At 47.0% G+C, this 16,787-nt stretch overlaps 1 protein-coding gene across 1 annotated transcript in view; it reads left to right on the forward strand.

The window, feature by feature from the left end:
• The window catches only part of LOC143769712 (alpha-2-macroglobulin-like protein 1), a 50,411-nt gene that overhangs the window by 25,726 nt on the left and 7,898 nt on the right, over positions 1-16,787 (forward strand). Inside the window, exons 21-27 of the mRNA XM_077258499.1 lie at positions 902-1,023; positions 1,598-1,649; positions 2,452-2,526; positions 10,844-11,020; positions 13,374-13,455; positions 16,197-16,353; positions 16,481-16,555. Coding sequence (XP_077114614.1) covers positions 902-1,023; positions 1,598-1,649; positions 2,452-2,526; positions 10,844-11,020; positions 13,374-13,455; positions 16,197-16,353; positions 16,481-16,555 — 740 coding nt within the window. The remainder of the gene's footprint in view (positions 1-901; positions 1,024-1,597; positions 1,650-2,451; positions 2,527-10,843; positions 11,021-13,373; positions 13,456-16,196; positions 16,354-16,480; positions 16,556-16,787) is intronic.

The raw sequence follows: 16,787 nt of genomic DNA on the forward strand, positions 1-16,787 counted from the left end.
GGAAACAAGATTGTCCATGTCAGGGCGATGATGGCAATACCAAACTTGCATTGTTTTTTTCTTTATCTATTTTAAATGAGGGAAAAAAATTCTGAATTTTGTTTAAAAAAAAGACCCAAAATATTTTTATTCTATCGTTGATCGAGCTGAATGAGTGATTGTTTTTTGTGCAATGAGACCAGGTTTTTATTTATACTAATTTGGGATACATTCAACATTTTAGCATGTTTTATTGCATTTTTTAGGGAGGAGAGGTTACCAAGTAAAACAAGCAATTCAATTCATTCTGTATTTTGATAGATAAGGATTTTGTGGACACGGCAATATCACATATGTTTATTTATTTAACATTTTGGGGGGGGGATGATTTGAAGTCTTTTTTATTTTTTTATTTATTTAATATTTTTAAACCTTTTTTAATATTTTTTTTAGTCCCCTTAGGGAACTGTAACCTCTGGTTGTTTGATTACTTATACAATGTACTGTAAAACCACAGTGTGGTATTGCAGTACAAATAACTTGTCATGGCCTACTTCAGAGTTCAGCCTCCCGCATCTATCTCTAACAGCAGCAGCCAGAGCTGAGCTCCCGATCGCAGCTGTTAACCATTTAGATGCTGCTGACCATGACATGTAAATGGAGGGGTTGCCGGTTCAGCATAGCTGTCATCTATCGTGTGTGTAGCGTCTGAGCCCCCTCCTCACTTGCAGACCCCTGTCCAGCAGGTTTATTCTCATCCTAATGTGGCAAGGTGTGAATGAGAGCTGTATAACTGTGTATGCAGTGATCTCCCTCTAGTGGTCACTGCCTGCATTCCTTATTATTTCACTTTATTTATGAAACGTAACATTCTGTGTAATTCCATTATTTGCTACTAATTTATCATATTTTTCCATATCAGGAGCTATTAATATCACCATAGGCACAGAGGCGGTGGACACTGGCGATCTGTGTGATGGACAGACGCCTATTGTTCCTACAAAAGGACAGTTTGATATTGTGCAGAGGCGCCTCATAGTTGAGGTAAGTACATGGCGGTTAGATGGGATTATTATAGTTGAATTTTACCATAATATTATATTTCTACTCATTTTATAGATCATTATACAGTCAAACTTAGAGAGGTTTATGAGATTATAAATAAGGATCAGAATTGTTGGGGGTTATTTTAGAAACAGCGCCACACTTGTCCATGGGTCATGTCTGGTATTGTAGCTGAGCCTCCCTTTAATAGAGCTGAGCTGCTTATTGAAAAATCGGGTGCTGTTTTTGTAAAAACAAAAAAGCAGACCCTTATTTTGGTGTCCTACAATTTCTTGATAATGCCAACATACTGTATATATACTTGGATTCAAAATGGCCAAATTCAAAATGGCCGCCATTGTCACCACCGATCTTGAAAAGTGGTCCCCCTCCCATATGCTAATGTGCCACAAACAGGAAGTTGATATCACCAACCATTCCCATTTTATTTAGGTGTATCCATGCACATGGCCCACCCTGTAGTGGAAGTGAGTTTTTGCTAAGTTATACGTCACTTGTAGTTCATCTGGAGTTCTTTTTGCGTGTTATTATGGTGCCTCTTTTCTATCCCCAGTCACATGGAATACCAGTGGAAAAAACACGCAGCTTGCTGCTGTGCGCTTTTGGTAAGTAATCTTGGATGTTATAATATCTGATATTTTAGATTTTTGCACATCATTAGGCTATGTACACTCAAAGTTTTTTCTAGGAGTTTTTGGAGCAGAAACTGAAATGAAACGCTCCTAATCCTCCTGCAAATCTCAAAACTCCTTATAAAGTTTCTGCTCCAAAAACTCAGCGAAAAAGACTCCATATGCACAAATCCCTATATGCATACCGTAATTCCCTTCCCTCCTCTTATTTTGGTTTTCCCCTTCATCCACTCCCCGGTGCATTCTTCTGTTATATGTGAGTGAATATTTGTATACCTGCTATTTTCACTTACCCTTGTTCATGTTACCTTGTTCGTCGGGTTACTGCAATACACTGATTTAGGAGATAAGGCAAGGGTGGAGACCCCGGCATCTTCACCTTTAGAAGCATCCCGGGAAATAGGGAAATGTAGGGTGCCCCTAATGTTAGGGACAGGGAAGGAGCCCCTGGTCCCGGGTCACCCGACAGCTGAGTCGAGACAATAAGTATGAATGTGACCTTGTGATTCCCACATGGTCTTTCATAGGCTGATTTGTGGCCACTTCCACAATGGAAATTTTTTCGCAATGTATGAACATGGATTTAGATTCCATCCAAACCTGAACCGCCTCCAAAAGGAAGACATTCATCTGTAGGCAGCTATTAAATAACACACTCTGATCAATGTATATGTGACTTGTTTGATTCACATGAGAAGTATATCCTCTGCCAATATACATGCTTTGCTTTTTATCCAGTGGTCCATTCTAACGTTCCTGTAATGTTTTACTCCAGAGTCACAGACAATCCCATTGGACCTTCCTGAGAACGTTGTTCTTGGGTCACAATCAGCAGAAGTCACTGTAACAGGTAAGAAGACAATGGCCCCGATTCATTAAAGCTTTTATCCCAAAATTCTGCCTTAAAAAAGTTTAGAAAAGTTTCCAAAACTTTGACACACTGTGAGTCTGCATCAAAATTTTGCAACTTTTTTGCCAAGTTCTAAAAAAGTGGGAAGAGTTGGGGCAACACGAGGGCATGATGGAATGTAGCGACACATGCTCATCAAAATCAAGATGAGCCGCACACTGAATGGCCTGAATCTCTGTGGACTTTCATGTGTACATCATCACAAATCTTCCTCCAGTTCCTGACTAGAGTAAGATTTGTGACAAGGTACACCCCGAGGTGCACACCACTTCACACCTCCCCTTATTCATTAAGAGGCGTGCACCTCTTAATGGATCAGGCACCTTGCACTCCAGCAGACCTCCTCATCAAGACCGGCTTGAACAATGCTAGTCTTGATCACTTGTGGCCAAATAGGCAGATTTATCAATATTGTCTAATTATTAGACAGTGCACACTTAGGTCCCCATTCATCAAAACTGGCATTTTGTACACCAGTCTTGCAGTTGTCATGTGTCACCACCAGAATCTGCATTTTTGGCATAAATTATGATGAATTTGTCAGCAGTGCTCAATCATACTTGTTCTAGGAAAAGCTCCACTAACTTTTACAACAGTGTGACGAGCTGACAGGGAGTGGTGTAAAAACTCATCAATGTTTCAAAGTTTTTGCCGAACCACAAGGTGCACCAAAATTTTGCTACATTTTCATCAGTTTTAAGCCACATAAAAGGCAAAAACTGCTTGAATCAGGGCATGACCGCGTATCGCCAATGCAGGATCCTTTCAGTCATGAATCCTCAACCCCAACTACCTTGCTCCCTTTTAAACCATACCCTTTTAACTACCCAATGAATTGACACGAAGACATAAATTTCTTTTGGATAATTTGGCCACAGCGGCCATTTTATTAACAAACAAATACATTAATAACAACATGTAAACATTGTAAATATAAAACCTCGAGGGGAGGGTTCTTGGAGCAAAAAATCTGGCTCATAATAGGCCGAAAGCCTACCACAAAATTTAACCAAAAAACACGTATTTACCCTCAGCCGTAACCACCAGCTCGAGGGCACCATGTAACCCGTTTCGGGCAAACCAACCCCAAAGCTCCCGAGGTAAACACCCCGTCCAGAGCCTGTAACAAAAGCCAGATCAACCCTCTAAGCATCAGCACCAACTCCAAGAACCCCACCCCCCGCCAATCCGCCACTGTGACGATAATAACAAAAAATTCCTTCACCTGATAAATAGAACATAAAAATTGCAAACAAAATTGAAAATAACAAAACACAAAGACCCCCACCAAAATTATGTTCCATCGGATTGCCACCAAACAAAGGGAGGGTGGGAGGGACTCACTTCGCCTGTCTCTGACTGACTGACCCCCTTTCCCGCACTTTTCCCCAGGTCCCCTCCTCCCAATCCCATAGAATTCCCCGCCCCAGTTCCTATCCACCAATCCTGAGCCTCCCATTCTAACTTTTCAAAAAATTACTACCCTGCTCCCCATGGCAACGCAGTCATGTGGGGGCTTCCTTTTAGCTGCGCCCCATACAGCCCCCCTCTTGACCGCGTATCGCCAATGCAGGATCCTTTCAGTCATGAATCCTCAACCCCAACTACCTTGCTCCCTTTTAAACCATACCCTTTTAACTACCCAATGAATTGACACGAAGACATAAATTTCTTTTGGATAATTTGGCCACAGCGGCCATTTTATTAACAAACAAATACATTAATAACAACATGTAAACATTGTAAATATAAAACCTCGAGGGGAGGGTTCTTGGAGCAAAAAATCTGGCTCATAATAGGCCGAAAGCCTACCACAAAATTTAACCAAAAAACACGTATTTACCCTCAGCCGTAACCACCAGCTCGAGGGCACCATGTAACCCGTTTCGGGCAAACCAACCCCAAAGCTCCTGAGGTAAACACCCCGTCCAGAGCCTGTAACAAAAGCCAGATCAACCCTCTAAGCATCATCACCAACTTCAAGAACCCCACCCCCCGCCACACACGAACAGCCCTGACCACCTCAGGCTCGTGAGTGCCCCACCACCGCCAAAGCTCTTTCTACACCTTCCTGTAGACCGAGCGCCCATAAATCCATACCTATCTCGTTAAGATGCACTCCATCATCTCGCCAGAAATTCCCGACCCCGGCCTCCAGCTCAAAGTGTCTAACGGCAATACCACCGTTCCGCGACACAAAACTCGCCACCGACCTATTCAATTTCACCCTGGCCCTGTTAATCCCTTTTTGGGAACGGGCCTCCCGCCACTTCCGGCGTGGCACAATGTCCGACCACACCGTCAGAATACCAGGAAAAGAAACCCACAGTCTCAAAAAATGGAAACGGATATCCCGAATCAATTCCCTCACTGGTTTTGCCCCCAAATCGTTACCTCCCAAGTGAACCACCAAGATGTCCGGGGGGCGATCCAGGCGGGTGGCACGGGAGAATTCCGACAACAAGCTACGCCACAACATACCACGACGACCCATCCAACGAATGACCACTGCCTCCCGACCAAAACCCAGTTGCCTACCATTCAACCTAGCGTCAGCCCGGAGGGCACCCCAGTAAACGAAAGAGTGTCCAACAATCCAAGCCAAGGAGGGGGGCCGACCTGTAAAACATAACCACAATTAACAAAAACACCAAAAAACACACCCCAGCTTTGCCGAATCAATGTCGCACATAAGACAGGTAACGATTAGAACTCCACCTGCCTATTTTCTTAATCACCTCCGGCCCCAGGCCCAAACCATCGGCCTCGGACGCAGCCCCAATCCGAAAAGAGTGCGAACCGAAATTTTCCGGATTAACACCCAAATATTCCAAGCCTCTCTTCAAAATAGCTACAAACTGGAAACGTGACAGAAAATCCCCTCCTTGGTGTTGTAACAAAGGACCAGACCTGACCAGGCACAAACTCCAATATGCCTCCAAACAGTGTTGCGGGCACATCCCGCTACCATCCACCCTTCCTAAAACTACCTTCTTTCCCCTGCCCAGCTGATCCGTCTTTGATTGCCTTATCCAGAAAGCAATACCACCATCCCAAAAACCCATATCTTCCGCCAAAAGACCACCTGACCTGTCCCTGCTCGGGGAAACCAATTCCCCCAAACGCAAGGCACCAAAAAACGCTAAAGAAAAAGCCAAACGAAACAGTACCACCTCAAACTGAGAAGAACAAATGAAAACCAAGGCCTCGCCTAACCGCTGCAACATTCCAAAAGAAATGGGCCTACGCTTATCAAAAGTTACATTACCCTTACGAAAAACCCTTCAATGCCTGCCGTATCACAAAGTCTTTCGTAACGTCCCTTAACCCTTGCAGCTGAAAACCGAAAACCAAACCTGCAATGAACTTATTCAACCTAGACACAGACCAACCCCATTCCACCACCTTACCTATCAGGGCCAATAATGCCATTGTCCTATCGCCGTCAGACTCAGTCGGGCCACATTGAGCCAACCAACCTTCCCACATAGCCCAGGATGCCGTGTAAACTAACCAAGTCCTATTTGACACTGAAGCTTGAATCAGTCGGCCTCCCATTCCATAACAACCTGCCACAGCTGCAAAGGACATGCCGCTCCTGTCGCCTCCGAATCTGGAGCCAATTCCCGGAAACGGTCCCACTGCAAATGAGACAACGCGTCAGCTATGTTGTTTTGAACGCCTGGCACGTGCACCGCCGAAATCCATGCACTCAACTCCAAGCATTTCAACACCAATTCCCTGACCAGCCTGATTACCGGGGGGAGAAGAAGAAGATAAGCTGTTAATCACAGACACCACGCTTGAGTTATCGCAATGAAAACGGACGCGCCGGTCCCTAAAATTGTCGCCCCAAATAAACAAAGACACCACAATTGGAAACAGTTCTAACAACGTCAAATTCTTGTTAAGCCCCTTCTTTTTCCAATCTTCAGGCCACACACCCATACTCCATTTGCCTCCACAATAGGCACCATAACCAACTCCACCCGCTGCGTCCGTGTAGATCTCGCAGTCAAATGCATTGACATCCTCCCACTGAATAAGCGACCTGCCGTTATAGCTTACCAAAAAACGTTGCCAAACAAGAAGGTCATCCTTATGCTCTCTACCCAAACGGATAAAATGATGGGCTGACCGAACACCAGCAGTCGCCCTGGACAGCCTGCGGCAAAAAATCCTGCCCATCGGCATAATACGGCAAGCAAAATTCAGGCGGCCCAGCAACGACTGCAACTCCTTCAAGGTTGCCTTCCGCAATTTACTGATCCTGTCCACCTCCTGCTTAAGCAACAGCAATTTATCGTCAGGCAACCTACATTCCATTTTTTCGGAATCAATGAGAATCCCTAGAAAACTCAAAACCTTGCAGGGGCCCTCCGTTTTATCCTGCGCCAAAGGAACACCAAACTGTCCGGCCACCCATTCCATGGTGGCAAGTAGATGACCACACACCGCAGAATCCTGTGGACCAACAAACAAAAAATCATCCAAGTAGTGGATGACAGAAGGAACGGCCGAAACGTCTCTCACTACCCATTCCAAAAAGGTACTGAAAGTCTCAAACAATGCACATGAAATCGAGCATCCCATGGGCAAACACCTATCCAAGTAAAAACCCCCTTCCCAACAACAACCTAACAAAGGAATGCTCTGCGGGTGCACCGGCAGAAGCCGAAAAGCCGACTCAATGTCTGTTTTTGCCAATAAGGCCCCGGGCCCGTACCTGCGCACCCACTTTACCGCCACATCGAAAGAGGTGTAAACAACAGAACACAACTCTTCCGCAATCCCGTCATTAACCGACGCACCCTTGGGATAAGACAGGTGCTGAATTAGCCGGAACTTATTCGCCTCCTTCTTAGGCACCACCCCAAGCGTGGAGACAATTACGTCCGCCATAGGCAGCGAACTAAACAGCCCCGCCATTCTTCCCAATTCAACCTCTTTTGCCAGCTTAGCCGAAACAAACCTTCTCTAATAACCTCTGCCTTGAGAGAATCCGGGTATCTATTTAGATAGGGGGCCATCTTTTGAAGCCTCACCGGAGTCTCCCCCTTGACCGCCACCCACGGATGGCTTGCCCCGTGATTTCTTAAAACATTTAGCGGCCCCATGTGAGGCCCCGCTACAGTGGGAGCACACATGTTTAAACTTACAGGTTGCGCCATACTTACACTGGCCGTCGTTAAACTGCCAGCATGTCCCCGTCTTTTTCTTAGCCTGTGACCCCTGTCCTCCTCCACCTTGTCCTGACTGCTGACTGCTACCCCCACCGCCCCCTTTAAAGGACTGCCCGTAACGCACCGGTGCCATAACCTTCAACCACAATCCAATGTCCTTTTGATCCCATCTTATCTCGGGCCTCACCGCCTTGCGCTGCCTGAACTGTTCATCGTATCGCAGCCAAGCCTGGCCCCCATAGGTACGATGCGCTTCACCAATAGACTCCAAATAACAGAAAAGGCCCGAGCAATTCTCTGGGGCTTTCTCCCCTATAACGCTCGCCAGAATGTTAAATGCCTGCTGCCAGTTAACAAATGTCTGAGGAATAAGGCGCCAACGCCTCTTTTCCTCCTCCTCCTTTTTACTATCATCTTTCTTTCCTTTATCCAAATTAAATTTTTCTAAAGGAAGGAGAGAGAAAATCTCAACGTATTCGTCTTTCCAAATCTTTTCCTTCACCTCCTTCTTCAAATGGGCCCCCAGCGGGCCCTCAAAGCACACGAAAACTTCACCTTTTGCCCTATCATCTAACTTGACGGTATCGCCCCTCCCTGTTTCGGTTTGTACCGACACCGACACACCGGCCACTGAGGACAGCGGCCCGCCACCAGAACTTGCAATCTCGCTCGAACCCCCAACTCCACAACCGGCAACCGACACCCAAGCCCCAGCGGGCGACGCTCGGGCACTATCCACAACCCCGCCATCCAATCTTCTCAAGATCTGTGACATACCCGCCAAAAGTTCTCTAATACCCGGAACCTCACCACCACCCCCACTCCGCTCAACAGACCCCGAAACACCCGCCACCGGAAAAGGACTAGACATATACTCACGGGGCTGCGCAGGTGCTGTGTCCCCACCAGCCGTGCCTCCTGAAGCCTGCCGCTCGCTTTCGTCATGATGCTCGCTCCCTGAGTCGTCGCTGCCGCTCCTCTGCCCCAGGCCCGCGCCCCTGGCCTCCACGTCACCAGGGGGGACCAAGACTGGCGAAGGCGACCGTTCCCTCGACCTCCTGCTGGACCGGGATCTGGCAGCTTGTATAAGTCCCCTGAGTGCCGCAGCCGAACCATCCGCTCTGTGCGCCGCTCCTGCGGTGCGTCCACAACTTGCTCCTTGCCGCGGTGATGCCACTGGCCTGGCCGCCATCCTGCTGCGCCGTCCTGTCCCAGAGCCAGGTGCACCATGCGGCAGAGGTCCAGGTGCACCCGCCGCAGTACTTCCCGGGTCCCGGCTCCTGTCAGCTGCTGCCGCTGCTGCGCTCCTCCCGCGCACCGTCCCTGGTGTCACCGCCGCTGGAGCAGCTCCCCGGCGGGTCTGAAGTGAAGATGTCGGTGCTGCAGCGCTCCCGTGCCCCCTGCTAGGCCGAACCGGAAGTGCGGCCATAACATCCGGTGTAGCGCCGGCGTCCTGCCGTGCCTGCCCAGCTCCCGCAGCGCCTCGTCGTCTTGCGCTGGCAGGGCCGCCGGGTGGATTCCTGCCGGAGGGGGGGCGGGCGGTGTGGCTGCGCCGCGTCCCCCAGCCCCCGCAGGGTCCCCGGAGGGGCTCCGCGGCCTGCGCCTGCCGCGCGGTGTGTTATCCGGGGACAGCCTCTCGGGCGGCCTCGACCTCCTGGAACTCCTACCCCGGCTCCCACTGTCCTGGCTGCCACTGCCTCCTAGCAGCCCAGTGAGCTGCTCTTCAAGCCATCCGGCCCTCCTGGATCTCGCCTCCCTGCGAAGCTGAGCGACCAAGCTGTCCACTGTGGCCATGGTGAGTAACGCTGCGGCAGCTGGTCCACTCACTTCGCCTGTCTCTGACTGACTGACCCCCTTTCCCGCACTTTTCCCCAGGTCCCCTCCTCCCAATCCCATAGAATTCCCCGCCCCAGTTCCTATCCACCAATCCTGAGCCTCCCATTCTAACTTTTCAAAAAATTACTACCCTGCTCCCCATGGCAACGCAGTCATGTGGGGGCTTCCTTTTAGCTGCGCCCCATACAGCCCCCCCTCTTGAGATTAGACAGTCTTTAAATACTCCAGATTTATCATAGTGGTTCACGCTGTATGATACATTGAGAGTATTTTTACATTGTCTAGCCTGAGTTTACACCACCCATTAGTTGGTTTACTTTGTGCTAGAAAATGGTGGCAAAATTTTGGCATGTTTTTGGCGTTTGGTGTCACACTTTAGATCCTGCCAACTTTCTGTTAGGCTAGGTTCACATTGCGTTAGGGCAATCCGTTTAGCGCTAGCGGATTGCGCTAATGCAATGTTTTTTTAGGGGCCGCGTTAGGGGTCGCGTTAACGTCCCCGCTCTCGCAGATCCCCAATCTGCGAGAGCGGGGAACGGACCTCGGGCGCTCCGCGGACGCTGCAAGCAGCGTCCGAGGCGCGCTACAAAGGAACGGCACATCGCTAGCGCGAGCCGAAAAAAGGCACGCGCTTGCGATGCGCTAGAGGGAAACTTCACATTGCTGTCAATGGGCACGCTAACGGACCCGTTGCACGGCGTTAATTGCGACATTTTCGCCGTGCAACGCTGTCCGTTAGCGTGCACACATTAACGCAATGTGAACCTAGCCTTAAGCCAAACCCCGGGCAGAGAATCCTGACCATGCTTAGGGCAAAATGCAGAAAATTTCTAAAAGTATAAGTTATGATAGTCAGTCTTTTAAAGAATTTAGGCCAAGTTCACACAAGCGTATTTTACAATGTGTATATTGACCATAGTGCCAAGACTGACCGCAGGTCTCCCAACCCAAAGCCTCATAAACAAATACGAGGCTGTATGTTCAGATCAGGAGACCCGCCACCAGACTGAGTATTGTAGTCCTTGTGCGGATCATAAAATACATTTGCGTAAACCTGGCCTTATCTTGATAAATCTTCTCGAATGTTAAATCAAATTTCATTTATTACGTCGTGAAGAATGCAAATTATCCACACTATACACATCAATCCAAATCTTTATGGACCTCGCTGCATATCACAGTACCAGCAAAGTGAATGAGATTTTTAGAAGTTTAATAAGTCTGTGTCTCTCTTCTAGGTGATATCATGGGAAAACCACTAAGCAACCTAAATAATCTTGTAAAGCTGCCACACGGCTGCGGAGAGCAAAATATGATTTTACTTGCCCCGGTCATATATGCTATGACGTACTTGAGTATCACAGGGCAACTGACCGATGAGATTGTGGAACAGGCAAATGGGTATATGGAAGTCGGTGAGTGGTGTCATCCCTATCATTTATTACAGATGCATCTAAATCTCCAGCTGTTAGCATTTAAAGGCAGGGGCGGACCTACCGCCGGTTCAACCGGTGCAGCCGCACCGGGGCCCGGAGGTGGAGGGGGCCCTTGCAGGCAGGGACATACAGGGGCCCGGCTTTGTGCTGCTGCAGTAGATCGGTGCACGGGTGTACAAGTGCCGGCCGGCATCCTCCTATTGCAGACACAGCAGGAGCCTGTGTGTCTGCTGATCTGACGTCACCTGCGCGCCGGAGAGGAGAGATGAAGTTAGTAGAAAGCCATGGGGTCCCGGGCAGGAGGTATGTGACGGGCTTCATCTCACTCCTGCTTTCTTATCTGCTTCCTGTAGAGGATCTCTCTCTACTGTGAGATTTATTGCACCACCTTAAGTTTACATACAGATAAGGTCTCGGCTCCAGCGTCACCCAATCTGCATGTAAGCTGAAGCTGCAGCAATAAGTCACAGTGATCCTCACCCTGCACTGTGTGACCCTGAGCCCGGCTCCAGGACATCCCACATTATATATCAGATATATATTTGTACTATGTGCACTGAGCACTGACCAGGCTGCAGGAACTCACATTATAATATAGTATATTATAATGGTCAGTGCTCAGTGTATATAACACTATATATGTGCACATAGTACAGTGCGCGGCCATTATACAGTATGGAGCATCATGTGCGGTCAATATACAGTATGGAGCATCATGTGCGGTCAATATACAGTATGGAGCATCATGTGTGGTCAATATACAGTATGGAGCATCATATGTGGCCATTATACAGTATGGAGCATCATGTGCGGTCATTATACAGTATGGAGCATCATGTGCGGTCATTATACAGTATGGAGCATCATGTGTGGTCAATATACAGTATGGAGCATCATGTGCGGTCATTATACAGTATGGAGCATCATGTGCGGTCATTATACAGTATGGAGCATCATGTGCGGTCAATATACAGTATGGAGCATCATGTGCGGCCATTATACAGTATGGAGCATCATGTGCGGTCATTATACAGTATGGAGCATCATGTGCGGTCATTATACAGTATGGAGCATCATGTGCGGTCATTATACAGTATGGAGCATCATGTGCGGTCATTATACAGTATGGAGCATCATGTGTGGTCAATATACAGTATGGAGCATCATGTGCGGTCATTATACAGTATGGAGCATCAAGTGCAGTCATTATACAGTATGGAGCATCATGTGCGGTCAATATACAGTATGGAGCATCATGTGCGGCCATTATACAGTATGGAGCATCATGTGCGGTCATTATACAGTATGGAGCATCATGTGCGGTCATTATACAGTATGGAGCATCATGTGTGGCCAATATACAGTATGGAGCATCAAGTGCAGTCATTATACAGTATGGAGCATCATGTGTGGTCATTATACAGTATGGAGCATCAAGTGCAGTCATTATACAGTATGGAGCATCATGTGCGGCCATTATACAGTATGGAGCATCATGTGCGGTCATTATACAGTATGGAGCATCATGTGTGGCCATTATACAGTATGGAGCACTGTGTGGCCATATTTTTTTATTTATAATTATTCTTTATGAAAGTGTGATCAGCAGTGCTAAATGGGTGTGGTTGGGACGTGGATATGGGTGTGACTAGTTATGAATGGGTGTGGCCAGAGGCGTGGCCTAAAATTTGCCGCGGCGCGCTTTGCGCGCCGCAAGCTTTGTCCCTCTTTCCCATCTTCAAAAGTTGGGAGGTATGATGCTGGGCAGGGAGGGGGGCCCAGACACATTTCTTGCACAGGGGCCCAAAGCTGTCAGTGTCCGCCACTGTTTAAAGGGGTATTCTCAAGTGTGAAAGTTGTCCCCTATACACTATCTGATAACTGGGGGTCCCTGACTGGAGTAAGATTTGTGGTGAGGCGCACGTCACATGTCAAACTCGCCCAATTCATTAAGAGGCAAGTGCAGCATGCCCCCCAGACATCAATTACATCTGCCGGAGAGGAGAGTGAAGCCAAAGTTGATCCCTGCGGCCAACATTGGCTTCACTCTCCTCTCCGGCAGATGTAATTGATGTCCGGTGGAATGAGAGAGTAGCCGCAGCTCTCACTTCCTCCTGGAGAATAAGTTATGTCCAAAGGAAGAGAGAGTGAAGCCAGCACTGATTGGCCTCATGGATCACGTGACATAAGAGCTGTCCGGATGGAACATGCAGATGTTCTGTAATAATAATAATAATTTATATAGCGCCAACATTCTGTATAGATGGAGTGATTTCTTTGGATTCCAGAAACAGCAATTAAACACTAAGTAAAATTATTCGCTCTTTTCCAGGTTACCAGAATCAACAGAATTATAAGCGTCAGGATGGATCCTACAGCGCGTTTGGGAACAGTGATCCATCTGGAAGCACATGGTGAGATCCATATAAACACATATATTCCAAGGTCCTGATTCATATGTGTTCTTGCTCCTTTTTTTCTGCAGCAAAAATGGTTCTAATAGCGACTTTTATTTGTGCATCTTATTTATTATTTCAGTTGTGCCTTTTTAATCTTCCTTGGTTTCGTCTGTTTATTTGTTTGACAAAGTGGGTTTGGTTTTCCTTATTCCCAGATGGTTTAGTCTTCATTATTTGAAACTTCACTACGCCACAATATTACTCCAGTACTTTACCGATGTACAAAATCTGGGTAAATTATTTTTTTGCCATTTTGGCGCAGATGAAGATTTGAAGACTAACGTATAACATTTTACAAGGTCATGAGACTTTCTATACTAAAAAGGTGCAAAGCTAGTAAAAGAAAAGAATATAAATGAAGTATCCCACTGCGCTAAACATGCCTAGTGATAGGTGACAAAGAACATAAAAAACTGTTTAAAGCGAGAGCTTGCAGTAATATTGTACTTTAAACAGTTTTTTATGTTCTTCGTCATCTGCCACTAGGTGAGTTTAGCGCAGTGGGATACTTTATTTCTGTGCTACCATTTTAGTACACGATTGACAGGTGTGTAGATTCCCATCTACTGATTTTCCTCCTCCTGTTTCAAATAGAAGCGCTGGTATTATACATTTATTTATGTAGCGCCCCCACCGCCGCAGGGCCGAGGGGTACCCGGTACAGGGTCTCTGAGTCTCTGCTCTGGGGTTGTCACGGTGGCTAGGCCCGGTCCGTGACCCTGCTGGTGGGGAGGCGACGTACAGTGAATGATAGGTGCTGTTAACGGTGGTATAGCGGTGCAGTTGTGGGGTGCAGGTCGCGGTAAATAACGAGGACACCAGGTCGCAGTCTCTTTACCTCTTTACTGGAGATCTCTCGGTCCTCAGTCCAGAATCCGGTCCACCAGGCTGCGCAAGTCCGGCCGGTCCAATGGCACTTCCAGAGTTCTCCTCACAGGTGGAAATCAGTGCCTTCCTTCTTAGCGCTTTGTGTTGTAGTCCTTCCCTGCTGTGCTTACGGAAAGTACCCCACAACTATTGTGTCTGTTTCTTAAGTTCCCTCACAACTCGATTAACTGATCTTCTGCTAATCTTCCATCCCTTCCTGATGTTACAGTAAGAACGGCACCCGTTTGTCAGGTAGGCCTGGAGTTCTTCCGGGACCCTAGAGACGCCCCTCTCCCGCAATTGCCCCCCAAGACTTCATAGGTGATATGTGGTAGACAGCCCGCCTGAGACTGACTGTCCTGCCGCTGTTTGGAGTATGGCTTAAAGCTGTATATTATTCCACTCCCTCGGCGTTCCGGCCACCGGTAATGCGCCTCAGCAAGGTGCTGCCTCTTTCAACAAAACCCCTGCTGGTATTTCTCCTTCTGCTTGATTTCGTTTCTCACTCAGCACAATCTATCTCGCTTCCAATCCCTTCCTAGGGCACCGCCGCTATCCTGAGCAGGCACGGTCCCGTTACGTTCTCTCAATGCCAAGCCTCTGCCAGGATCCCACCCCTGGCAGAGACCCTACTGTCTCTTCCTCCACAACACCCTCTCTCACTAGGTGTTGCTTCGTTCGATCCAGTCAGCTTTCTTCACTAACTTCCTGCCTGACCCCCAGTTTACCCACTATGGTGGGGAGTGGCCTAATGAATAGCACCCTTAGCTCCCCCCGGAGGCCCAGCTGTGAAACATATTGGTGTCTGTGATACCTGATTGGTGGAACTCCTTCAGTGCCATCGAACGCACCATGGCTCCCCTTAGTGGCGGAGCCACAGTACTGCAACGACCAGGACTCTGGGGCGCTGCATTTACAATTTTACAATTTTTTTGTTAAAAAAAAATCGGTTTTGATTTTGCACAAATTCATCAGCACATGTACACAACTTGTAAAAATTTGGCACAAAAAAAGGCAGTGAATACCAACAAGACAAGAAAAAAGTCACAAAAAAACCCACAAATGACAATTTGGAGCCCAAGTAGCCAGAGGACCCATTTCTTCAATGGTATTTGTCCTCTTTTTAGTACTGCAGTATCGGTTACCTTTCTTATTTAAAAAAATTTCCGACATTTCAAAAAGTTGCAAATGTTGAATTAGGCTAAAATATCTGAATAGCCAAAGCCACGGCCACAGTGTAAAAAAAAAAAAAAGACAAAACCAAGTAAAGTTAAGATAAAAAAGCACAAAGCAAATAAGACGCAAAGATAAAAGTTACTTCTATGGCTCGTGCTCATGGCCATTTAAATTGTGGTTTTGCTGAATAGCACTCGTATTCATGTTATTCTATGGGGTTGTTCAGATGTCCGATTTTTTACTCGGATCGAGGAAAACATCGGTGACATGTCCGATTTTGATCTCAGTGTCGGATTAAAATCGGTAATACATGCCTATGGGTCTGTGGAGAAAATCGGACCCGCACTCGGATGGCATCCAATTTTCACTGACCAAATGAAATAGGTGGAGAAACTTATTTTTTCCTCTCTACCTCTGAGAAAAACAGATCCCACTCCGATCAGAGTGTGATCAGAGTGTGATCAGTATAATTGGACCATTTTTCTTGGATGAAGAGAAAACAGTTGTGTGACCCTGCCCTTAGAACAATTTCTACTCAAGAAAAAAGGCGCAAAGACAGTGATGAATGGGGGCCCAAGAGTGCTAGGGGATATCTGCTGGGTTATTATTGTTTGCTCAATGTTCCTCATCCTTTCGTATTTTTCTTATTTCAGGTTGACAGCATTTGTAGTACTTAATTTTATTTCGGCTCAGAAATTTATCTATATAGATGACATACACATTACAGAAGCTCTTATCTGGCTGAAAGGTCTGCAGCAAGAAGATGGCTGCTTCCAAAATGTAGGCCGAATAATTCACAAGGAGCTTCAGGTAAGAGCGGCTTATGGCTCCATAGTACCATAGATTATGGCGTAATATTAATTAACTAGCGGGATGATGATTTTTATTTGTTTCTAAATATGACTTTTTCCCCCTTGTCTATGACCCTTGTCTTCAGGGAGGAGTGGACAGTCATATCTCACTCACCGCATTTGTTACTTCAACCTTCATGGAAGCAAAAGATCCACAATACGTAAGTGTTAGAGACTAGATGATCTGACGAGATTCCAATTAGCCAAATCAGGCAGATTTTACCAGGAAAATTGATTCTCAATTCATTATTTTTTCCATAAATAAAATGTCCCTTATTGTGCTTTGCGATCTTGAATAAATGTAAGATATACAAAACAAAACAACTAATACTCACCTTACCGCTCACCTCTCTGACCACCTCTGTAGCTCACTGTCCCCCCGTACTGTCCTTG

Source organism: Ranitomeya variabilis, chromosome 4 (assembly GCF_051348905.1).
Source record: "Ranitomeya variabilis isolate aRanVar5 chromosome 4, aRanVar5.hap1, whole genome shotgun sequence".
NCBI lineage: Eukaryota > Metazoa > Chordata > Amphibia > Anura > Dendrobatidae > Ranitomeya > Ranitomeya variabilis.